At 39.8% G+C, this 26,703-nt stretch overlaps 2 protein-coding genes and 1 long non-coding RNA gene across 14 annotated transcripts in view; 2 read left to right on the top strand and 1 right to left on the bottom strand.

The window, feature by feature from the left end:
* The window catches only part of phyhipl (phytanoyl-CoA 2-hydroxylase interacting protein like), a 286,238-nt gene extending 283,461 nt beyond the window's left edge, over window positions 1-2,777 (top strand). For all 4 annotated transcript variants that reach the window (XM_062977368.1, XM_062977369.1, XM_062977370.1 and 1 more), the window contains one exon: window positions 1,199-2,777. In XM_062977368.1, coding sequence (XP_062833438.1) covers window positions 1,199-1,733 — 535 coding nt within the window. In that variant the 3' untranslated portion in view covers window positions 1,734-2,777. The remainder of the gene's footprint in view (window positions 1-1,198) is intronic.
* Window positions 2,561-26,703, bottom strand: part of fam13c (family with sequence similarity 13 member C) — a 208,443-nt gene continuing 184,300 nt past the window's right edge. For 5 of the 9 annotated variants that reach the window (XM_062977381.1, XM_062977375.1, XM_062977377.1 and 2 more), the window contains 4 exons: window positions 23,382-23,477; window positions 20,610-20,809; window positions 19,710-19,811; window positions 2,561-15,927 (listed from right to left, as the gene is read on the bottom strand). In XM_062977381.1, coding sequence (XP_062833451.1) covers window positions 15,804-15,927; window positions 19,710-19,811; window positions 20,610-20,809; window positions 23,382-23,477 — 522 coding nt within the window. In that variant the 3' untranslated portion in view covers window positions 2,561-15,803. Of the gene's footprint in view, window positions 15,928-19,705; window positions 19,812-20,609; window positions 20,810-23,381; window positions 23,478-26,703 lie in introns of those variants that run through there. The other 4 variants (XM_062977376.1, XM_062977378.1, XM_062977379.1 and 1 more) reach the window with 2 other exon arrangements.
* LOC134298021 (uncharacterized) lies at window positions 20,789-25,734 on the top strand. The gene is made up of 2 exons (XR_010004994.1): window positions 20,789-20,927; window positions 21,939-25,734. It is a non-coding gene; the product is annotated as an uncharacterized LOC134298021 (long non-coding RNA).

Below are 26,703 nucleotides of genomic sequence, written 5' to 3'. Positions count from 1 at the left end.
TTCTAAACCTATGCTAGATTATTATTTTCTTCAATTTGTGGACCTCCAGGTTTTCCCTTTGTTTCATTCATCTTGTTTCTTTATTGGTGAAAGTCCATTATGGGGAGAAAAAAGGACTAGCTGTAATAGCTGGTTACAATAGTGGTCTAAAAACACCATTTGTCGCCTGGAAGAAGGTAGGACAGAAACATAACTTTTCCAGAGGTGCTGCTGGGATTGTAGTTTTAGGGTTCCGATATATGTTCACATCTCTCGTCATAATTCTTTGGCCACATCTTTTGATGATCTAAGGCTACTCGACATTTAACATGACAGCAGAGATGGATTTACCACTAATTGTATGTTTTCACTCAACTGCATGTGTGTAGTACATGTAGAGTATAGTGCATGTACAGTAGAGTCTCACTTATCCAACACTCACTTATCCAACTTTCTGGATCATCCAATGCATTTTTGTAGTCAATATATCGTGATATTTTGGTGCTAAATCCATAAATACAGTAATTACTACATAGCATTACTGCGTATTGAACTACTTTTTCTGTCAAATTTGTTGTATAACATGATGTTTTGGTACTTAATTTGTAAAATCATAACCTAATTTGATGTTTAATAGGCTTTTCCTTAATCCCTCCTTATTATCCAACATATTCGCTTATCCAACGTTCTGCTGGCCCGTTTATGTTGGATAAGTGAGACTCTACTGTATTTCTTTGTGTCACACATTTCATTTCAAACCTCTTGAAAGCACACCTGAAAAATATACCATATAAAGAATAATCCTAACTGAAAGCAATAAAAGCAATGGCATAAATTATAAATTTATATTAATTTATAATTACAATGGCATAAATACATAAATCTGTATGTCAGATGCCATTTCATCATTTTGTACATTACCTGACATTCAGGATCCGTGTCTGCTGTTAAAATACAAACTTCTCTGGTGCTATTTTAGAAATTGAATTTGGTGTCTTGGTCTACAATTTTTACCTATTTGGATATGACATACACATTGTTGGATTCACTTTGGCTGTTTGTTCTCTCATTCTGTTGCCCATGCCTTCCTTCCACTTTTGAACTGAAATACTCTCATCCATTGCAGCTCAACATTTGGGATAGTGTTTCCTCCATATTGGAATGTTTTGCTTGCTTGATGTCACTGTGAAATAAACCATTGCCCATCCTTCATTTCTAGAGAGCAGCATGGAAGTGTTCTGCAGCCTTCAGTCAAGGATAACAGTGGGAGCCATGGCTCTCCAATCAGCGGGAAGCTGGAAGGTATCTTCTTTAGCTGCAACACTGAATTCAACACTGGGAAGCCGCCCCAAGATTCACCGTATGGAAGATACAGGTTTGAGATCATGGCGGAAAAACTTTTCAACCCAAATACCAACTTGTACTTTGGGGACTTCTACTGCATGTACACGGCTTACCACTACGTCATCCTCGTCCTCGCACCCATTGGGTCACCGGGAGATGAATTCTGTAAGCAGCGCCTCCCTCAGCTGAACTTGCAGGATAACAATTTTTTAACCTGCACTGAAGAAGATGGGGTCATGGTTTACCACCATGCACAGGATGTAATCTTGGAAGTGATTTACACTGACCCTGTGGATCTCTCCCTTGGCACAGTTGCAGAAATTACTGGTCATCAGTTAATGAGCTTGTCGACTGCCAATGCTAAGAAAGATCCCAGCTGCAAGACGTGTAACATCAGTGTTGGACGTTAATGTCAACCCCTTCCCTTTTCCCTTAGGAGCCTTCTCTGTTGCCTATTCCCATTGTCAGCTGTTCTCATCAGACGCATGCATAATGCTGTTCTTACCAAAAGCAGACGCAAGTGATCAAATTCTTCAATAGTATTCTTTGAGCAGAGCTACATGTCCATGCTGATACCTGCCAAATGGCATCCTCTGTCAAGTATTATTCTTCCCCATCCCCCAACATGTTCATGGTGCTGGAATGTTCTCATGTTTATGTGGTTCCCTATCCCTATCCAGCAGGCTTGATGGATTGTGGTGGGGACTACATAATGTGACACCATTACAGGGCAGGTAAGCAGGCCACAGGTTCCTGGGTGGGAGGAACAGCAGAAGAGGAAACAGGCAGGGTATGATGTTCTCAGTGGCAGTTCTGTATCCAGCGTGACATGTAGTTCTGCCCTTTGTATTTCTTCCCACCTATCCTCCCGTTCTGGTCCACCAGTGCTTTCAACTGTTAGAACTCTTGGTTTTTTCTTTATAGCAACCATTTATATATCTAGATGCTGCAATTGGTGTTAAATTTTCTTTGTCCCTCTTCCCTCTTTCTTCATATTGCCAAATGTAACAAATCTATATAAACAAGCTTTAGCAAAATAAAAACTACTGGCTTCTAAATGGTGTTTAAATATGCATTCATTTTAATCTACTGAACAACTTAACTGGGATCTCTCCAAACAGCATGAATTGCAGCATGATTGAACTCACAGCCTAGAAAAATGTCAGCACTTCCAATGTGTTGTTTGACAGTGTTATTTATGTTATTTATCTTAGCCAACAAACCAACCGACCCTGTGTTTCAACTTAATAAATAGAAAAATATTTTATTTGTACCGTTGTATAAAATATTATACAATCATATAGAATATATAGATTACATTTTAATAGCAACTGTATACATATGTCATGAAACCATTTTCCCTTATCAAAGATGTAGTTTGTAAACTTCAAATACTTGTGTATGTTCCTGTTGCTCTTACATGACTTTTAATTAAAACAGATTTATGAAGGACACCATTTTGATTCAGTTATAAATGACCAAGCCAATCACACTGAAACATCGAACATCATTGGGGAAAATGTATGCTAGTCGTGTCACACAATGCCCTCCCAAGCTCTTTTGAAAAGATTTGATTTTTTTTTAAAAAAAAATCATGCTTCAGCTTTACATACAGCAGTAATGCAAACAAGGTGTGTGGGTAACAGATTTTGGGAAATGAATAGCTTGTTTATTACTATAGCTAAAAGAGCTGAGGTACAATCCCTTGCCTTTTGCGTCCAGCTCTGGGCAAAGTGGGGAGAAGTCCCATGGATTTCTGCCAAAGCTTCTCCCTCCTGGCTCTCATAGTACAGATATCAAGAGATGATATAGCATGGCTGACAATCCCTAATGCCATGCAGACCTTCTATACCATTGCCCTGTGGACCAAACACATACTTCTTTGCCTATGGATATCCCCCCTTTAGACATGCACCAGAGCAGGAAGACTAAAGATTACGCCCCTGGTTTTCAGATCATTAATACAAATTGACAAAACAAAAACATCAAAGATCATATATATCTTTTTGGAGATCCTTCTTAAACGTATTTGCCAATGGCCCTATGTTTGATAGTCAGCAATGCATGCTTGGTGACTGTCCGTCTCTCACTAAACCACATTCTGTTCTAAAGTGAACTATTGCAAATTTCAAGAACAATCTTTCTCCATCAGAAAGTGTGTTCTCTTTAACATCAAGGTGGGGGAAAAATACCCACTTTTAATAAAACCCAGTTTATGATCATGACACTTAGGTAAATATTCTGCATACACTGAGCTATCCAAAATATCATAATGCAATAAACTATTATTACTATTTTAATAAACTATCTTGGCAATCATCACACAGAAAATATGAAGGTCCTACAAAGTGCATGCTTTCAAACAAGCTTTGGTAGTCAGACAAAGCAAAAGTTTATAGCATTGGACTAAGGAAAAGTGTGACATAATTTTAAAAAAACCCTTAGTATGTGCCATTATTCACGTCGTTTTGCTTTTATTGTGGTGACTTTCAAGAAAGTCCTTGCAATTACTGCTTAAGAAGATGGGGTAGCCTCCCCTTGTTTCATTGCTTATTAGCTACTCTTTCCTTCTTAAGATCCACGTCCCATTTCTGTAAATGAAATTCAATGTGTTCCCTTTTTTGTGAAAAAGTGCAAGTTTTCCAGAATAATTTTTCAGCCACTTTGTTTTTGCTGCACTATTGCCCTTTCGTTAGTTTCTTAGCTCTTGAAATTAAGTGCTCCACACTTTTTTCCTGGCTTCTAAAACATCTTATAGAACTTGCACTCATGTGTACCTGGAAGTTCGCAAATGGAATTACAAGAATTATTATTAAGACAGTAGCTCCCGTGCTTGAGTTGTTAAGATGTTGTTGGATGACAACTCATAGAATTACCTGGCCTGAATTCTGGAAAATTATTAAAGACTTTTTGGAGAAGCACTCAGCTAGGGATATGCATCAAGCCCAACAGTGATTGGTTATGTTATCACAATTGACGTGCAATTCCTATTCATTGTGTTAGCACAATTGGACCAACAATAACTAGAACAGGAAAGGCACAGTCTCCATCTCCATCCCCCGGTGGAGTAGTGGGTTAGAGCCTTGTGACTTGAAGGTTGGGTTGCTGACCTGAAGGGTGCCAGGTTCAAATCCAACCCGGAGAGAGCGTGGATGAGCTCCCTCTATCAGCTCCAGCTCCATGCAGGGAATTGAGAGATGCTTCCCACAAGGATGGTAAAAAACATCAAAACATCCAGGCGTCCCCCAGGCAACGTCCTTGCAGACAGCCAATTCTCTCACTCCAGAAGTGACTTGCAGTTTCTCAAGTCGCTCCTGACATGAAAAAAAAAATCTCTACTGCAGGTGTGGACCAGCACACCCAACTCACAGAAGACTCTGGCATGAAGGTGCAGTTCTCTTCCTCCTATGGGTTTAAAACTCTCTTTTTAGTGCAGAATTGACCCCTAGGAGGCTTTGGTGGGCTACCCCCCAATAAATCACCACAGTCATAAACTAAAAAAAAAGTCTCAACATGCTCCCTCAACACTCTATATGGAAAATTGTTGAATTTTAAGGAGTCTCTGGACCATTTTTGGTCCAGGAGATTTTTTAAAAAGTGATCAGTTTACTTCTAGTTTTTAAAAGGTCTCCCCTGGATCTAAAATAGTTTGCTGAGTCCCCTAGAGAGCATTTGGGTACAAAACATTTTGACAATTATTTTTAACCCTTTGTGCTCCCAGAACTGGCTCTGGTTGGGCATCACACAGCCTGTGGATTACAGTGTTCCCTCACTACTTCACGGTTCACTTTTCGCGGATTCGCTGTTTCGCGGTTTTTCAATAAACTCTAAAAGACTATTATAAATCATTAAAAAATTACAATTTACAGTCTAAGAGAGAGGGAAAGGAGAAGCCAAAGGGAGAGAAAAGGAGCCCAAGCAGCAACGGGAAGAGAAGGATGCAATTTATCAACACACAATTGGTTGATAAAGACTTAAAATAGTGTATAACTACTAAAATAGGTAAGGTAAAGGTTTCCCCTGACGTTAAGTCCAGTCATGTCTGACTCTGGGGGTTGGTGCTCATCTCCATTTCTAAGCTGAAAAGCCAGCGTTGTCCGTAAACACCTCCAAGGTCATGTGGCCAGCATGACTGCATGGAGCACCGTTACCTTCCCGCCGGAGTAGTACCTATTGATCTACTCACATTGGCATGTTTTCGAACTGCTAGGTTGGCAGGAGCTGGAGCTAACAGCGGCCGCTCACGCCGCTCCCGGGGTTTGAACCTGGGACCTTTCGGTCTCCAGCTCAGTGCTTTAACGCACTTTGCCACTGGGGCTCAACTACTAAAATAATGTATAAATATTAAAATAAATATGGTGTCCCTACTTTGCGGATTTTCACTTATTGCGGGTGGTTCTGGAACGTAACCCCTTCGATAAGTGAGGGAACACTGTACACCTCGATCACCTCTGTTTCTGAGAATCCCTTCCTTTGTGTCAGCATTTTCAGACTAATCTGAAGGGAAACAGCAAGCTCTATATGGTATGCTGGCCAAGCACGGATTATGAGTGTTGCATATATCTAACCCGTGGTTACATGCTGCTTGAGTAATTAATAGTGACTGATACTCTTTTAGGAATGGTTGGCTGGAGTGATGAGGAAGCTCCCTGTAACACACACACCAGAATTTCTTGACACAGCTTGAAGGACACTTTCAATGCAAACATACTCTAATGGAAGATTGGAGAGCATGATTGCAGTTTAAAAAACAAATAGCTGAGACTCGTGTTTGCAGTGAAACTGGGTTTCATTACTATCCGTGGGTGACAGCCTCAGCCCAGTTTTTGCAATGATATTAACTAACTCAGGGATGCTGGAATTCCCCTTTTATCTGAATCCATTGGATCTCATGGACTTGAAAAATATTTGAAATAATGTGCTCATAACTTCAGTAGACATGGTCATTCAATGGTCCTTGGAAAAGCAGAACCAGGTAATGGACCACACTCTGAAGTACTGAGAGCCATTTACTAGACTGTGTGAGTTGGTCAAAATGGGCATGCAATATTTAATAAACTCACAAAAAGAAGTGGTCTGATATGCAACATTAATAACAAAAAGCATGGATCGTTACACCTGTGTCTTTTATCCATCCTGGCATTAAATCTGAGCAGGCAGAATACCTGCCTGTTTAAGGTCAGTTTGTAAGACAAGTTTGCATGGGAAGGAAACAGCAGCATAAAAAAGAGAGGTACAGTAGAGTCTCACTTATCTAACACTTGCTTATCCAACGTTCTGGATTATCCAACACATTTTTGTAGTCAATGTTTTCAATATAGCGTGATATTTTGGTGCTAAATTTGTAAATAGAGTAATTACTACATAGCACTACTGCATATTGAACTACATTTTCTGTCAATTTGTTGTAAAACATGATGTTTTGGTGCTTAATTTGTAAAATCATAAACTAATTTGAGGCTATAATGCCTCCTTATTATCCAACATATTCGCTTATCCAACATTCTGCCAGCCCGTTTATGTTGGATAAGTGAGACTCTACTGTATGTCAAAAACTATTGGAGAAAATTCAAATATTTGCTTTGAAAGCTGGACAAATGACCAAATAACTTCCTGTTTTTATACTATGAAAGCAGCCTGTTGTTGTTCTCTTGGTGCTTTTTTGTTCTTCACCTGTATGCTCAGGCTGGATCTACACTGCCATATAATCCAGATTATCAAAGCAGATAATCCACATTATCTGCTTTAAACTAGGTTAGTCTACACTGCCATATAATCAAATTCAAAGCAGGTAATCTGATTGTATATGGCAGTGTAGATGGGACTACACAAACATTGTCTATGTACAAAGAAAATATGTCCAAATAGCATATAATATTATTAAAGTTCCCCGTACAAAGTAAACAGACGGTTGGTCATGTTGCTGTATACTAGAATACTGCTGTATTCATTCCAGTATACAGCAACATGACCAACCGTCTGTTTACTTTGTTTGGAAGATATTTTCATTGACTATGTATCTCTGAAGCCTATATACATTGGAACCAATATCAGACTTGGATAACTTTTGTGTTAGAGCTGTTGCTCCTTTTCATTTTGTCTGGTACTGCCAAATTGAGCTTTGTACGGGGAACTTTAATAATATTATATGCTATTTGGACATATTTTCTTTGTACATAGACCATCTTGTGTATGTGTAGATACTTTACAAGTATTCTGGGATTTTGTATAGTAGTGTAGATGGGACCTCAGTGTCTTTGCCTTGCCCTTTAATAATGTTGGCTGTAGTTGCCCAAGGGATAGTATTTTGCCATCACAACAGAGGTTGCATTATGACATCACACCAAGGAAAGCATGTGGGTGGTGACAGCCAGTAGGGTGAAACAACAACATGGGCAAATGAGGCCAAAGCAGAAAGGGGAGGAAAACAGGATTGAAAATACAGTGAAGAATTTAAATAACCCTATGAGTGCAAACACAACGGAATCCACTAACTCAAATTATGAAGCGAGGACTGTAATTTTGACCTGGCTTTTATGACAATTCAGAGAATTAGATGGAGCAGCCGTGTACAGATCAGCCCTGGTTTCAGTGGCCATCAGGTGAGAACTTTCCACTATGGTGTTTTCCAATGCTAAAAATATGCGTTTGGTTGGCCAAACAAAATATGCTACAAGATATCAACAGGACAATGTACCTTTCTCTGTACTGGGTTGTTGTATGTCTTTCGGGCTGTGTGGCCATGTTCCAGAAGTATTCTCTCCTGACGTTTCGCCCACATCTATGGCAGGCAAGAGTCTGCAGTGCAGACTAATTCAACCAGAGAAATCAGCCATAGCAGAGCACTTGATGAACCAGCCTGGACACAGTATATTATTTGAGAACACAGAAATGCTGGACCACTCCAACAACTATCATGTCAGACTACACAGAGAAGCCATTGAAATCCACAAGCATGTGGACAACTTCAACAGAAAGGAGGAAACCATGTAAATGAACAAAATCCGGCTACCAGTATTAAAAAACTCTAAAATCAAAACAGTAGATGGGAACCAACACTCTGAAGGCAGAGGAGCCCCAAGGACAGCTAATGACTGAACAAAGGATGCCCCCCAGGCAAGAGACAAAAATCTTTCCAATGCTAACTGAATCATTAATGCTGGCTTCCCAGTGACAAAGGACTCTTGCCACACCCTGGACTCTCCACAGATATATATTTTTTTCCTTGCCTTGCCTAGTTTATCCATGCCTCACAGCCTCTGAGGATACCTGCCATAGATGTGGGCGAAACGTCAGGAGAGAATACTTCTGGAACATGGCCACACATCCCGAAAGACAAACAACAACCCTGTGATCCCAGCCATGAAAGCCTTCGACAACACATTTCTCTGTACTTCTATGAAGTCAGGTATCTTTTCAGTCTTTACACCAAAATGCTAATAAGGGTAAAGGTTTTCCCCGGACATGAAGTGTAGTCATGTATGACTCTGGGGGTGGTGCTCATCTCCATTTCTAAGCCGAAGAGCCGGCGTTGTATGTAGACACCTCCAAGGTCATGTGGCCAGCATGACTGCATGGAGCGCTGTTACTTTCCCACCAGTGTGGTACCTATTGATCTATTCACATTTGCATGTTTTTGAACTGCTAGGTTGGCAGAAGCTGGGGCTAACAGCGGTAGCTCCTCCTGCTCCCTGGATTGGAACTGCCAACCTTTCAGTCAGCAAGTTCAGCAGCTCAGCTCTTTAATCCGCTGCGCCATCGGGGGTTATTATCCCTTAAAACCTTATCTGATAATCATTGACCAGCCATTTGGTTCTGGAAGGCATAAGATTAATACCATAGCCATGATTGCCTAGAATATCACCATACAAATGGAGCCTCCAATGGCGTAGTGGACTAAAGCCTCGTGACTTGAAGGTTGGGTTGCTGACCTGAAAGCTGCCAGGTTCGAATCCCATCCGGGGAGAGCGTGGATGAGCTCCCTCTATCAGCTCCAGCTCCATGCAGGGACATGAGAGAAGCCTCCCACAAGGATGGTAAAAACATCAAAACATCTGGGCATCCCCTGGGCAATGTCCTTGCAGACAGCCAATTCTCTCACTCCAGAAGTGACTCAAGTTGCTCCTGACACGAAAAAAAACCCCATACAAATGGATCTTACAGTATCCTAGAGACTAGCAAAGATGGTAGATTGAGTTTTCACTGCTAAAAAGGTAGACTCAGTCATAAGAAAGCTTATGCCACTAACCTCATTCTCAGAGTTAGTCTCTAAAGTGACTTGACCCCTTTGCATAACAAAATTAACAAATACAGTTGAAATTAGTTGTACTTTTGACTTTTTTCACCCTGTTACTAATCATTTATGCCAGCACTTTAAACGGCTCTGCCATCATTGATTAAAAATGGTTATTATTGTATTGTTCTGGGCATGGCCCCATGTAAGCCACCCCGAGTCCCCGTTGGGGAGATGGTGGCGGTGTATAAAAAAAAGTTTTATTATTATTATCAATACTAATAATAATAATACTAATAATACTAATAATACTAATAATACTAATAATAATAATAATAATAATAATAATATAGTCCTTTGAAAGCTGTAGCACTTGTGTGTACCACTTGTGGAATGGATCACAAGGCACAGGTCTAAAGATCCATACTGATATACTAATATTGAATGCAAACCTCATTTTCCTTCAGTTGCTATCAAAAATAGCATGTCAGCATCCTCAAACATCTTCATGCCTCTTCTCAACCCGCTCTCATCTGTATAATTTTCTTAAAATCTAGATAGCATTCTCCTAATAAACAATAATTATATTTCCTTCTTGCTTAGAGATTAGGTCCAGCAGGAAAGGATCTCCAGAGGCACCTTAATGTCACACTCTCGGGGCTTCAGAGGCAGTTGATGGCCATTACCATTTGATAAAACTCCTGCCAACCTAGCAGTTCAAAAACATGCTAATGTGAGTAGATCAATAGGTACTGCTCCGGTGGGAAGGTAACGGCGCTCCATGCAGTCATGCCGGCCACATGACCTTGGAGATGTCTATGGACAACGCCGGCTCTACAGCTTAGAAATGGAGATGTGCACCAATCCCCAGAGTTGGTCACGACTGGACTTAACGTCAGGGGAAAACCTTTATCTTTACTAAAACTAGACTGTGTGGACTCTGTACCAAAATTCTCCAACACAGTCAGACAAATTCTGCCACAAGATAGCCTAAACCCAGACCTCTATAACCTGCAAATATGCAAAATAAGCAAGTACTGTATTCAGAATTTATCTTATTTGAAACACAAAAATTAACGGCATTCCTATCCAGTAACTATTTTTCTTCAGACATGTTACTGAGCATTGGCTGTATGCTTTTACCAACTTATTTGTAGATTCCTTCTTATTTTTAATACACTTGCAAAAAGAAGGAAGGAACAAGATGAAATCCTCAGGCAGCTGAATTGTGTACTTAACATCATATTGTTGTATGTGTGTGTTCGGGGGTGTTCTTACATAATTTACAACACACACATGCACAAATACATAGAGAGCTCTGATTACAAGCAGACAATAAGTAATACATTCTGGCACATGTTCTCCTTGTGGGCTTCTCATGATTACGCTATGTAACAAAAATGTAACAGGTTTTCTGTTCCTGGTTTGAAAGTGTTATTTCTTGTTTAATTGTACAGTAATAACTTTGGAAGTTATCCTCCAGAAACTTTGTTTTTGTGGCTGCTACAAACTGCAGTAGAGTCTCACTTATCCAACGTTCTGGATTATCCAACGCATTTTTTGGAGTCAATATTTTCAATATATCATGATATTTTGGTGCTAAATTCATAAATACAGTAATTACTACATAGCATTACTGCGTATTGAACTACTTTTTCTGCCAAATTTGTTGTCTAACATGATGTTTTGGTGCTTCATTTGTAAAATCATAACCTAATTTGATGTTTAATAGGCTTTTCCTTAATGCCTCCTTATTATCCAACATATTCACTTATCCAACATTCTGCCAGCCCATTTATGTTGGATAAGTGAGACTCTACTGTATGTTGAATTGGTTGAGATGCTAGCAGATACTCACTGAAAAACGATAGCAAAATGCGCTAGAGGAGGTCCTGCAAAAACAAAGCTTTTGTCTATGTCTAAACTTTGTCTATGTTTTTATGATAGAATCAATTATGAAATGACATTTATAACTCAGGAACAAAAATTGTGTTACATAGTGTTATCTTTTTCTCCACTGTAGAAAACAAGCTGGTGGACTATACATGTCTTTAGTTCGAACCAAGAGATCTCTTACTAGGTTCTTAATTTTTTCCCACATTGCCATAAGCATGGAATTTGTTTACAGATGCCCACCACTCAAATAATCTAGCCCTCTGCTTCACACCCATAAATCCCCATCTCTCGAGTGTGAATAACTCTCCCTGATACTTTAGAAGACCAGAAGATGCACATCCCCACCAACATGGAAGCTATACTTGGTATTTAAAGTTCTTAGAAGCATCATACTTCCTTCATGTTCCTGACCACAATGGGCACATCCACACAAGGTGGAAAATGTGCGCCCTCCCATGTTTTTACCTGGGGTGTCCAAATGACGCCTCAGGTAAAAATGAATTCCTTTGACACAAAGAAGGAAAACCCTGCTTTGTACCAAATAATTTAACAGCTGGAAAGAACTGGGTCTTTCAGAACACCTGGGTCTTCTCAGCTGTGGGCGCTATGTGAATTGAGAATCGTGTTACGTGACTTGTGGTACTAATCCACACAGCTGTCTTGGAATTTTTGAGCTCCTGGAGCCTGAAAAACCCAAAACAACTCCCACCCCTCCCAAAACTCCGTTAAAAAGCCGTAAAAAGAAAATAATAACTTACACAGCTGGCATTTCCGTAGTTTGGAGGGTGTGTGAGAGAGAACTGAAAGCTGTGGAAACTGACAGGCTAGGTCAGGCAGTTTGGATCTCTTGAGAGGAAGATAGCTCAAGGGATTGACTCTCACTACTGGGCTGGTTAATAGAAGGACTCTTGGTTAGAGTTAATTAACAACCCGGGGGAACAACGAAAATCCTAAAGACATTCTTAGGTTGGTGGCAGCTACCATTTTAAAAGGAAATCTAAAACCAAACGGTATATTCTCGCCTCTCACATACACGTGCTTGTGTGTGAGCGTGAGTAGAGTGGAGAGGTGTCCGTTATATTTGGTGTCTCAGCTCCTCTGTTATATTGGTGGCAGCGGTGGGATTAAAAGATTCCCCTCTGCCTGAAGGAGCCTCTCCTCTCCCTGCCCTTTCCTTTCCTTTGTTATATTGGTGGCAGCGGTGGGATTTAAAAAGATTCCCCCCTGCCTGAAGGAGGCTCTCTGCTCACTACTCATTCCCGATCTTCCTTTATAGTCAGCAACAGGGAAATGCTGGCCGGGCAAGTTATTTCTTTCTTTTTAAGATTTTTCTTTTGTGTCTGAATGGACACCCCCCCCCCCCCCCGCAAAAGTTTTCTGGAGCATGTGTGGACTCTAATGCAGGCCCAATCAGGTTTTTTAAAACCGATTGGGTATGTATTAAAGTCCTATCTGGTACTGCCCCATGAGAACCAACACATTTTGCAACATGTTATATCTTGTATGGACTGTCCAGTAAGTATATCTTCTCATATGCCATGAAGCTGCTTCAATTAGAACCATGCTTCATTGCCCTAAAATGAAATCATGATTCACTAGTAGCTATCTTTGTTGTAAATGTCCATGTTATGGTAACTTCTCATTTATATTCTTACTATATACTCGGGAACAGCCTGGTAGCTTCAAATAGTTCAGAACAGGATTATTAATTGTGATTGGGTAATTTGATTGTACATTGATTCATTCATTAAATTAAATTAATATCCTACTTTCCTCCTAATATAGGACTCAAATCCTACTACCGTCTCACAGTACATTTCTAGGCATAATTTAAAGTGCTGGTTATGACCTTTAAAGACAAAAAGAGCTTGGGATCAGTTTACATGAACAAAAATACCCTTACTATATACGCAGCTACGCAAATGTTAAGATCTCATTTAGAAGCTCTGCTTCAGTGCCCAAGCCAAATAAATAAACAAGCTATGTAGCCAGTAAGAAGAGGGCAATTTCAGAAGCAGAACCCTGATCATGAGACAGCATTTCCAGAAAGGGTCATGTACCAACAACATTGTGGTCCTATCTGTATCCGGTGAAGATCTTTTAATTCAAATTTAAATAAAATATGTCTAGCCTTTGTAGATAAAAAGCATGTTTTCTTGTGTTCTAGCCATTTCCATTGTTTTGTATTGTTATTTAATTTGAGCTGCTGGAAGAAACTTTATTGCAAGAAAGGCAGGGTGGGAAATCTTCCTCCTCCCATACATTTTGGACCTCAATTCCCAGAAGCGCCAGTGAGCAGGCCAGTAAAGTAAGAGTATGGGAACTCCAATCCAAAATGTGTGGCAGTCTAAAGGTTCCTCTTTGATATATTCTAGGCTATGTATATAAATAAATATATGATTTTCCTAGCTTCTAATGGAGCAGGTATATCTCAGGTGAGAGGGACTCTTCACCAGATTAGGAAATTCAGATTGTCCTTGTTTATTAATGAACAGAGTATCAAGGCCTCCCCTTTTTGCACAATGAATTAGCCATGTGCATCCTGGATGCACCTTAAGCCTTCAAGATAGTGTGCCCCTTGCACAGATATGGAGGCATTTCATTTTTGGAGAAGATGAGTAAGTATCATCAAGTCAACTCCAATGAGGCCTATGTTTGCAGACAGAGTTTTCCTGCACTTAATAAATTATCCATGGCAGTTAGTCAAGATGCTTGGGTCTGCTGGTCACGTTTTCCCACTTGGAAGTTTTGCTTCTGTTTTCTCTGTTACCAACCAGACTACAGTAGTACAGCTTTGGCACAATATTTTGCAGAGTGGCACCCAGCCAAGCAGACCAAACAGATGAAAAGAAACATGATTGGGGATCTCTCTAACCACTTTAACAAGCTAAGTTCCTTTCTAGAGCTGCCAGGAAATCCAATGCATTCCGAGAGACATAAAAGCCTTCTAGACCTACTCTCACATAGAGTTTCTTTTAAAAAAAACATAAATACATAAATAAGAGAGAGCAGGACATTTCAAAATGTCAAAGTTTACAACACTTATCTAGAAAATTATGTATTTATCTGGGGTTTTACTACTATGGGATATTGACCTCCAGGATTTAATAACAACTTGGACACTTTGGTCAGAATCTTGCTGGCCCATTTCAAGGGTACAGTATGGATCCCATAATTGTGGGGATCTGTTCAAAAGGTGCTATAAGAACATTCTCCCCAATGTTTTTATAGCACCTTTAACTTCCTCTATGTTTACAAGTCTCACTTAGTGCACTTTGATCAGCCCATCCTTATGTTTTTATTGATGTGTTTTAACTTTGTCTTATTAATGGTTTGATTTTAATCGTATGTTTTAATTTTTCATTTGTGCGTTTTCGGTATTTGATGTTTTTGTATATATACTCTTTATATTCATTCGTAAGCCGCCCTGAGTCCCTGTGGGGAGATAGAGGTGGGGTACAAGAATAAAATTATTATTGTTATTGTTGTTGTTGTTGTTGTTGTTGTTGTTGTTGTTGTTGTTATTATTATTATTATTATTATTATTATTATTATTATTATTAAAGACCATCAACCCCATTGATACCTGAAATGACAGATAATAGTGAATCCTATATTTTGACTTAGACAGGGAACATACCATAGAATAGCATTGGGGACTTAAAAGCCCACAAACACTTCTGGAAAGGAGATAGCTTTTGGAGTGTGTATAAGTGAAACTGCGGATACTGAGTCTATGGATAAAGGGAGTCGTATTGTATGCTCATTGAATCAGCTGCTGAACAGTGAGTCAACATATAGGTAAATCTAACCGAGTCAATGGCTCTACTTTGGTTATGACTGACAACAGTATTTTGCCTCCAACAGTAGTGCGTACAATTTCCCTTTAGGTAGTGTGGGTCATATAAATGGACACGAAAATATACATTAAGAATTGCATTTTCCACCCAATATTTTAAGTATAGTTGCCAAAGTAACATCATCTGCCTAAAAATACATTCCAGCAGAGCACATGACCACCCTCCGCCCAACTCAGACTGCTGCATGTGCCTACGGCTACCTTCCTTTGGCTAATCAGGGAAACCTGTCAAAATGAATTCCAGGTCCAGAAATAGAACATGATTCACATAGAAGAACCAGTCCTCCAGTCATTCCTTCCTCCTGAATTCTCACACCCATCTCTCGCATGCGCTCATCTGCAGCAGTGCAACATTAATAAAGTGCATCAGAATTTCAAGGTGACGAACCCATTGTGCAGAAAGAACCAGACCTGTGAATTTTCCCCACTTTCTCTCTTTCTCTCATCATCTCCCAACATCAGGAAGCTTGACTTTCACAGGCCTCTGGAGCTTCAGATGGTTTTTGAGACATCATGCTTGCTAATAAGAACCTCCAACAGCCGGAGCTTGGCTTTGATGTGCTTGTATTCCAAATACTCTTCTGTCATCGGGATACGATCTTCCTTTTGGGGACTCCTGCAAAACGAACATGGGCATTTATGTGAGAAAAGTGGAAGCGCTTGCAAAACATTTCTTTCCTGGGGCATATATTATTTTTATTCTGTTTATTCTCTGATTCTTCCTTCAGTTATAGAGCCACAAAGATAAGAAAACGAAATAGAATATAGTGTTCCCTCACTTATCGCTGGGGTTAGGTTCCAGGACCACCCATAATAAGTGAAAATCCGCGAAGTAGGGACACTATATTTATTTTAATATTTATACATTACTAGCTGTGCCCAGCAACGCGTTGCTGTGGCGTTGTCTGGTGGTGTTGGTGAGAAATTGTTCAGGTAGTGGTGGTATTGAATGTCTGTTGTATGGCTGTCTTTATGTTTAGTATGCACACTGAAATGAATTATCTGGCAGTGTGGAGTCAAGATAATCCAGTTCAAAGCAGATAATATAAGATTCTAAATGGGTTATATAGCTGTGTGGAAGGGCCTTGAGTCTACACTGCCATATAATCCAGTTAAAATCTGATAATCTGTGGAAGAGGCCTAAGTGAGGCCTAACTGTGCCTGTCCCCTGGGCTGAGGAGGTTGCTAGGAGACCAAGTGGGCGGAACTTAGCCTTCAAACTGGCAGCAATTGGATAAAAACTATTATTTCTCTCCGTGTAATTAGGACTTTATTTTTCTTTTCTTTTTGCTGTATTAACCTAGAGCCATGAATGATGGGTTGTGTTGTCAAATTTTCTAGGTTGGGGGGCCTGTAGTTTTGTTGTTTTGTCCGCTGCCCTGATGCCATCACTCTTTTATATATATAGATTTTAGTAGTTATACACTATTTTAAGTCTTTATTAACCAATCGTGTGTTGATAAATCGCCTCCTTCTCCTATTGCAGCTTGGGCTCCTTTTCTCTCCCTTTGGCTTCTCCTTCCTCCCTTCCTTAGGCTGTAAATTGTAATTTTTTATGATTTATAATAGTCTTTTAGAGTTTATTGAAAAACCGCGAAACAGCAAATCCGCGAAAAGTGAACTGCAAAGTAGTGAGGGAACACTCTAGTGGACAGGGCTGTAGCCCAAGGGGGAATGGTAGGGGTTCAAACCCCCTCCCCCCAAAATTTTCAGGTTTTAAAAAAACTTGGTTTACTCATGAAGTTTAACTGGTTAATCAAATCTCCATGCTAAGTCTATGAGAAGCAAAAATTAAAGAACTGCAGGCATTATCTCAAGCAATTTTATATTTTTATGATTTTATATGTTTTTATGTTTAAATTTACTGTAATTGAATGTCTTATGTTGTTGTATTTTATTGTTGCATTACTGGGCTTGGTCCCCATGTAAGCCACTCTGAGTCCCTTCGGGCAGATGTCACAGGATATAAGAATAAAGTTATTATTATTATTATTGACACAGTTTTCAAGTGTTTCCAACAGACATTGTGGTATTCTTTTGCAACTATAAATTACCAATTAACAGTCATTTTCAGTCATTTTAAGACTGAAACTTAAAACTTTGTAACTAAAATAGAAATTTGATTTAATTAAGTCTATATAAAATATAGAATTTAAATTATTTTGTGTTATGGAACTACTCTTCATTATTTGCTGGAAAAAATCATATATCCTCCCCCCCCCCCCCCATGGTTTTCTTTCTGGCTACAGCCCTGATAGTAGAGCCAGATATTATCTAAGTGCATGATCCAAAGAAAGAAGAGGCACATGCTGGAGGATAGTGCTATCAAGCAGGTACTATTTGTCCACCCAGAAAGGAGGAAAGTGTCACAAGAAGTTAAACAGTATGTTTGTTTCCTTTTGTTGTTGTGTTGAAGCTGGGTGGGAGATGTCCATCTTTCTTTTAGTAATGAGCAAACAAGTGTTTTGGCATTAAATCATATTTATACTCATCTGCCACATGGCTGATAATTCCTGAGACCCCAGTCTACTACTGCTACATCTCTTTTCTTCAAGCATGCAAAATTATCTTAGGGCACTTCACATACAACCTTTAAGCAAGACTTTGTCCACTTCTTGGATAGGTGGTTCCTCTGTGGGCAAATTCCCTAGGCTTTTACACACTTCAACATTAACCCTCTGAGGCCCCATCTACTTTGCTCTATGCGAGTCAGTGCAATTAAACTGCACAATGCAATGCAACTCAGTGCAATTAAACTGCATTACATGAGTCGACACTGGCCATATAATGCATTTTCAATGCATTATAAGGCAGTGCAGAAGGACCTGAGGCCTGTTCCACACAGCCATATAATCCAAAATATCAAGGCAGATAATCCACATTATCTGTTTTGAACTGAATTAACTGAATCCATACTGCTATATAATCCAGTTCAAAATACAGAATGTGTATTTTATACAGCTGTGTGGAAGGGGCCTGAGAGTGTAACTCTGAATCTATATATATAAAAGGGTAATGAAATTTCGGCCTAGGACAAAACAACAAAACGACACATCCCAGAAACACTAAACTTGGCAGCACAACCCCTCATCCATGCCTCTACGTTCACACAACAAAAAGAAAAGAAAAATAAAGTCCTAATTAGAGGGAGAGCAATAATTGTTTTTATCCGATTGCTGCCAGTTAGAAGGCTAAGCTCTGCCCAATTGGTCTCCTAGCAACTCACTCAGACCAGGGGACTGACAGACTTAGGCCTCACTTAGGCCTCTTCCACACTGCCTATAAAATACAGATTATCTGATTTTAACTGGATTACAGTATATGGCAGTGTAGACTCAAGGCCCTTCCACACAGCTACCGTGTTTCCCCGAAAATAAGACAGTGTCTTATATTAATTTTTGCTCCCAAAGATGCTCTAGGTCTTATTTTCAGGGGGTGTCTTATTTTTCCATGAAGAATAATTCACATTTATTGTTGAACAAAAAATGACCATTTATTATATACTGTACAGTAGTTGTCATCACAAACCAGCATAACCAGACAAACTGAATCCTATCAAAAATTTCGTGTTACTACCAATATTTCCATGTACAACACTCTATGGTACATACATTTACCGATCCTACATGCTCTGGTGTTCTGTTTGGCGGGCATGCTGCCAAACAAAACCTTTCCTAGGTCTTACTTTCAGGGGAGGCCTTATATTTAGCAATTCAGCAAAACTACTACTAGGTCTTATTTTATGGGGATGTCTTATTTTAGGGGAAACAGGGTATATAACCCATTTATAATCTTATATTATCTGCTTTGAACTGGATTATCTGGATCTCCACTTCAGTGTGCATTTTATACAGCTATGTAGAAGCTGTGTAATCCAGTTCTAAGCAGATAAAATAAATTATAAATATAATATGTAATAATTACTGTGATATAATAATACAGAACAATGTAATCTCTAAAACCAGGACAGTAAATAAAGAACCACACTCTGAAAACAGGGGAATTCCAGACAGGAAGCAATCAGGGCCAGCTAACATCTCCCAACAAAGCAGTCCCCAAGGAGGAAACAACCAGGCTTTGAAGCTGCAAGGCCATTGAATGCTAATCAAGGTGACTAATTACAACAGTCGTACTTGCTTCCACAAATAAAAACCCACTTAGGACTATGCCACAGCAACGCGTGGCCGGGCACAGGTAGTTATGCCTATATAACAGGGTGGAGATACCTGTTATGATAAGACTGGTAACTACTGAAAAAATCCTGCAATGTGCAGCCATATTTCATCAAGTAAACATCCTACACTAGGGTATTTCTTTTGTGCATTTGTGATACTAACCATCAATAGCAACATAACCAAAGCACTGAAATGCATGCATGCACATATCCAATTTTCTTACCTTCCTGTTTGTTTAAAGAATTGTTCCTCAAATTCTCGTAAAACCTTTCTTAGCCTCTTCTTGTCAGCTCTTGTTTCCCGTAGATGTTCCAGCAGCACAGGCCTGCAAAATTAGAACAAGTATCTACAGACAGATTCTGAAAAAATATTTAATGAAAGTGATGAACAGATGGCAGATCTAGGGGTCAGGAATGTGAAGACAACTTCACCAAGCATGATCTCTTGGGGCTCTTGCTGAAGTGAAGGGTTTGACAGGATGCTTTCTCAAAAGCATATAAAGAAAGCTTACTAATTCCTCTCCAACCCTGCAGAAATAGTACACACAGCATTTACACTCATATAGTGAAGCCATCATTGCTATTTTTACTGTTGTATGGTGAGTAGGAAAATTACCATAACAGGAACTTAGACTGGCATTGGCTATAGAGGGCTCTGGATCACTTAAAAATTCAAGAATGTGTGAATGCAGATATAATTGGGAAAGTCACTACAGTTTCCCAAGCTCTCCAGCCAGGATGTTTTGTCAAACTCTATTTCCTGTTCATCACAAACTTGCATCTAGTCTGACGTGTCATTTTAATCTCTCTAAAGTGTGCCAAATATATTAAAAATCCCTATCCACAAGGGATATATTCTTGGACTTCGCATGATAATAGTGAATGCCATTGAAACAAAGGACTTATGCCCATGAATACTATAGAGCTGTGCTGGAGGACATATAAAATGCCCAGAGAACATGTATTAGGGAGCTTCCACAAATATCAATGATGTAGATATAGGGTCATATTGTACATGGTATTTTCAATAAACCAAGGTTTAGCACTCATATACAGTATTTAGTACATGCTAAATAGTGCACACTGTTTTCTTACATGTCAACAAACCAAAGTTTAGCACTCACATTGTGGCCTCGTGTAAGTTCGACATTGAGATAACAGGCTGCTTGACTCCTTTCTTTTCATCCAGGGGTGAAACAAAGGAGGGTTCACGTTCCTCATCTGAATGGCATAGGTGTTCATCAGTAGGCAGATTGAGGGACATAGCAGAGGATAATTTGTAGCTGCCTTGGGAATGATCTTCGTCAGAATCTTCCTCCTCCTGCTTGGAACATGGAATGAAAATGAGTGGATGGACTCCTTGCATGCATGTCTTCGAGCATTATTGGAAAAGATTACCAGTTAGATCTGCATTACCCAAATATGATTGGGAAATCCCAGAGGTATGGGTGCCTGAGCAGAAATAGCTTAATCAGATTTTTTTTTCAAATAAAAGCAACAGTCAATGTTATATGAACCTAACTAACCTGGCCTGTTCTCAGGGAACAGGCTGCAGACCAATACTCAAGGATTTCAACCAGATTTCAGTAAGTATCCTTGCAAAGAACTCGAAATCTATTCCTTCCTGATTTGTTTTCTGGTTCCTTTCCACCATTAACAGCATCAACACATGATCACAAGACACAGAAATGTGGGTTTGATTGTGCCCCCTAATATTTTGTGTTAAAGCACCCCATTCACGAGCAGAGATCAATTAACTTCGAGCAGAGATCAATTAACGGTTCGGGACCTGCCTATCTTCGTGACCGCATCGTCCCCTATGAACCTACGCGCTCTCTGACATCTTCCGGGGAGGCCCTCCTCTCGCTTCCGCCTTCCTCACAGTTACGTTTGGTGGGGACAAGAGAGAGGGCCTTCTCGGCTGTGGCCCCTCGGCTCTGGAACTCCCTCCCTAGGGAGATTAGGTTGGCGCCCTCCCTACCATCCTTTAAGAAACAACTGAAAACCTGGATGTTTGGGCTGGCCTTTGCAGAGACAGATATTGGATGGCCAGCCTCATTATAATTCTATTCTGAATGTTATTAGGTTCCTTTCATCGGGGTATTTTAATCTAATGATTTTATCTTATATTGCTACTATAGTCCCCCCCACCACCACCTTTGAAGTTGACTGAATTGCATTGGTGGTTGTTTGATATTATTACTGTTGTAGAAACTTTTGTTTTAACTTCTGTTTTGTCATCTTCTTGTGTTTTAAACTGTGTATATTGTTAATGTATTTGCGCTGTTACTTTTGAAGCATTGTGAGCCGCCCCGGGTCCCCACGGGGAGATGGTGGCGGGATATACATTATTATTATTATTATTATTATTATTATTATTATTATTATTATTATTATTATTATTCCTTCATTACAAATGGTAACTTAATATCGTTTTTCCCTTCTTCTTTCAGAACGTCTTGGATGAATCGGTGTTTCCTTTCTGAGTATTCGTGCATTATCAGTGTAACTCTTCTACGTATAAATCTAGATGCAATGAATGCTTTTGGCCCCATTATTGTCAGTAAAAGCTTAGGAGCTAACTTTAAACATAAATGCTGTTGTCCAATGCATTTGACTTCCAAAGAATGCTGATGACCTGGGAAAGCTGTGGCTTTCCATACTCAAATTTCCATCAGTCCTATCCAGCTAGTCAAGGACCTATGAGAGGTATAATACAAAACATCTAAAGAGACAACAATTTCCTATTTAGGCCTTAATCCAAATGAAGGATGTACGGGAAAGAGCAGAACTACACATTAGGAGAAACGAATGCTGGAATCCTGTTGGGGAATTACAAATGTGTTAGCACCATAGTTATAATACACAGTGACACTTGCCCCAATTCCCCTCTCTTCCATCCCCATTTGCCAGACAGCAGCTACTGTGATCGACAGAGGGTCTGTTTTCCTGTTTTCCTAAATTAAATCTTCCTGTCCTCCCATAAGCAATCTCCAGTGCAACAGGCAGTAACTGGATCTTAGTCACAATTGTCCTTCACATTGGACATCACTTGTAGAAATGGGGGGTGGGGTGTCACCAGCTGCTTCCCAATCAACAGGGGAAGAGATCTCCATCAATTGCAGCAGCTGATGCCTGGTAAATGGGAGTAGGGGGACATTATTGGTCCCTATGTATCCCCTAATTTTGGTACTACATAGGGATCGTGAACATGAATAAGGGCATAAGTCTAAGTTATGCATTTGCAACTGCGCAACAGAATTCCAGCCATTGTTGTCAAGATTGGTATCATTGATTAAATACAGTGTGTGCACATACTACATAAGCGTTTCCAGGTGTGTTTACTTGTGCATAAAGATGCATGCATATGCCACAGTTGATGGTGCTTTCTTCAGTGTCTTAACATATATTACTGCTTTCATTTCTGTTGTTAATGGGTTACAAATGTGCTGCAGCCTTTATCTATCATCATAGAAAGGGCTGCAGCATGGACTCCTGCTTTAGCATTTTTGTCAAAGCACTTTCAATATTTTATCAATGATATTTGATTAAATGGCAATTGGCACTATTTAATGGGTTCAAAGCCAAGAGAAGATCTTTTTAGAAGATCTCTTTTTAGTCAACATCTACACTGTTAATTCAGATTATAAAACCAGTCTAAATATGTGTCAATACCAGAGGGCAAGGTGAATGTTCAATTAACTATACCAAGAGCTATCTAAATCTCCTTTTATTCCATTCTTAGGAACGCAAGTATACACTTCCTTCATTTGTATAATTATTTCAACACATGTATGGGATGGCTCACCAGGTAGACATGTTATTTGTGTGAAAGGGCCTGAGACTCGGCCAAAATGACAAAAATTCAAACAGTGCATACTCTCCTTTAGACTTACAATGGTTGTAATCAAAGATGGTGTTGATAGAAGCTGCTTAATTATTCGATACCTTTCATAAAGGGGCTTCATTAAACTCTTGTCTTGCTTGTTTACCTAGAAAAGAAAGATTCCAGACTGATCCATGAGGAATTGACATCTAATACAAAGGTGATGCACCATTAAAATTATTTGCCAACCAAGAAATACACTTGAAAATTAAGAAACATAACTGCATGCTGCACAAAACAAAAAACAGAAATGACATTTTATATTCACTAGGCTACTGTTTCTAATGTACAAATTTGAAAGAATGGACAAATTAAGACAAATAACCACTCTCCTTCGGCACAGAGAATGAAAACTGTGTCAAAGAGATGTGTGATTTGTCGTAATCTGTGTTTGTACCTTTCTAGAGAAAACTGAGTCATGTGAAAAGTACAAAATATAGCTCACACATTTTTCTTTATGCTTTGTACCGTTGTTTTTCTTATCTTGATTTAAAGCCAATTAAGGTTGAGTCTAACACTAGCCCTGGTGCAATTGTGATGGTAGCTAATGTACCAGGCCAGACTTGCTGCGGTGCCATGCTGGCAACCACATCACCATGCCCCCCATATCACTGATGCCACTCCTAGCTAACCACAGATCTCCATGACTGTTTCCTGTCACATGGGTGATGTCATAATAGGTAGTCTGTGTAATCATAAAGAAGGGAGAGAGATCAACCCTCTCCTTCTTGCTGGTCTGACATCACAGATAAGAGCCAGATGTTGGACGGTTCCATTTCCAATGAGGAAGAGCAGCTATGACATGGAGTTAAGCCATTCCCTTTGATGAGTGCAGGGAAAGAAAGATGGTGCGGTGTCAATCTTGACAATGGATCAGACTGAATCGGAACAAATTCAGCTGTCTACACTGCCCAAAGTCCAAGGATACCCTGGGATTTCCAGCAAGCTCTAGAATATCCACCAATGTTGTACAAAGTGCAGGGCAGTAGTAGTAAAATAAGAAAACCCACAATTCTCACTGGAAGATGCCAAAGGGCATGGGGAGATTCAACAGTGATGCAAAGTGAACCCATGTTTTCTTGCTCATAGAGACTGCCCTAATAGGCTTGTGCAAGGATCCGTTTTAGCCGTTTTCCTTCGGCCAATATGACTTTTTTGGCTTGGTTGGATGGCCGTAATGGCAAGGGCCCAGCCGTCATGGTTTCCCATTCATAACTAGACCACGTGGCAGCACTTTTCGGGAACACGCGACGCGGAAAGAGGCTGCCGCCACATGCTCCTCCTTGCACGGGGATTTGCTGTGAGCCCTGCATGCTGGGCCAATTGGAGTAGAAGAATGCAATGACGTGTCTTACGCAAGCTGTGTCTACTTAATGGGGCAACTGCCTCGATTGCTCTCAGTTGCTTCCTCGTGCTTCAGTCTGATTGTCTTGCCTTGCTGTCTCTCAGCTTGATTTTTTTGGCTTGCTTTGGCCTCTCTCTGGATTTTTTTTTATTTTCCTTTATTTCTTGATTTTTTATATTTAGTGGGACTGACTGAGAGTTGATATTGTGGAGGACGGGTGAATGGGGTGTGCGAACACATTTGGAGACTTGGGAAAAAGAAAGAGCATCTCTTTCTCTTTGCTCTTGTGGTGGGCTTTTCTTTAGAAATATTTGGGTGGCTCTGAGAACCTTGAGTCACCCTTTAGCTTTTTTCCCTCCCTTTCTCTCCCAGTGGCGAAGTGTGTTAAAGCACTGAGCTGCTGAACTTGCAGACTGAAAGGTCCCAGGTTCAAATCCCGGGAGTGGAATGAGCACCCGCTGTTAGCCCCAGCTCCTGCCAACCTAGCAGTTCGAAAACATGAAAATATGAGTAGATCAATAGGTACTGCTCCAGCAGGAAGTTAACGGCGCTCCATGTAGTCATGCTGGCCACATGACCTTGGAGGTGTCTACGGATAGCGCTGGCTCTTCGGCTCAGAAATGGAGATGAGCACCAACCCCCAGTCAGACATGGCTGGATTTAACCTCAGGGGAAACTTTTACCTTTTACCTCTCTCCTTCAGAAAATACTTCTAAAAGATAATAATTAAAACAAAAAGAAAACCCTCATTCTCACAAACAACTACCTAGTTACCTACCACCTTCCTTTGCAAACTAGTTCTTTCTCTCTATATCTCTCTGTGCTGCTCATCTCTGCCTTCTGAATTTTCTAGTAAAAAATATAATAATAATAAGTATTGGCTGACGGTTGCCACTTGCCAATAGTACAAAGAAAAGTTACAACACTTAGTTGGGCTTCAATCTGTGGAAAAACTTGGTCGGAATCCATCATCTCCCCTCTTTTCCTTCAGAAAATACTTCTAAAAGATTAATAATAATAATAATAATAATAATAATCCCAGCAAACACAAAGAAAAACCTCATTCTTAGAAAACTACTACCTACAGTTACTTACCTACCTATAATGTCATTCCTTTGCAAACTAGTTCTCTCTGTTTATATTTCTCTCTGTGCTCTCTGCCTTCTGAATTTCAAGTAATAATAATAAGTACAGTAGAGTCTCACTTATCCAACATTTGCTTATCCAATGTTCTGGATTATCCAACGCATTTTTGTAGTCAATGTTTTCAATACATCGTGATATTTTGGTGCTAAATTCGTAAATACAGTAATTACTACGTAGCATTACTGCATATTGAACTACCTTTTCTATCAAATTTGTTGTATACCATGATGTTTTGGTGCTTAATTTGTAAAATCATAACCTAATTTGGTGTTTAATAGGCTTCTCCTTAATCTCTCCTTATTATCCAACATATTGGCTTATCCAACGTTCTGTCGGCCCGATTATGTTGGATAAGTGAGACTCTACTGTATTAGTAATAATACTTTGGCTGTTGCCAGTAGTAAAGAAAGTGTAACAGTGGGGCACTGGGCTGTGTGATGTGGAAGTGCAGCTTTGACCTGTGATAGGAAGGAAATGCTGCTCTGGGAGAAGTTACAAAGCAGGGCTAGTGGAGGGATACCTTTAGGGGAATTTTTAAAGATTTTATTTCTAGAAAGAAAATAAATTCTTAAAAATAAGGGGATGACCCAAATTTTATGAAACTTGGTCAGCTAACAGTGGTAGATGTGTCCTCCAAGTGTGATCATTTTCATCCCAATAGCCCTAAAAATGATGGGAAGGGGAGCCTGGGAAACCCAGCCATTGCCACCAATGGGCCGGATCTAGTTGTATTTTTTTACTGTGGTCCGAAAACGGCCATCTGACTGTGCGCCCATTTTCAGGAGGTGTGCAAAAATGAATATGGCCAGCAGAAACGGATCAAAGTTCAGACAAAATGCCC

This window comes from Anolis carolinensis, chromosome 3 (assembly GCF_035594765.1).
Source record: "Anolis carolinensis isolate JA03-04 chromosome 3, rAnoCar3.1.pri, whole genome shotgun sequence".
Lineage (NCBI taxonomy): Eukaryota > Metazoa > Chordata > Lepidosauria > Squamata > Dactyloidae > Anolis > Anolis carolinensis.
The sequence above is the reverse complement of the archived record's forward strand: the minus strand, read 5'-3'. Positions and strand labels throughout refer to the sequence as shown.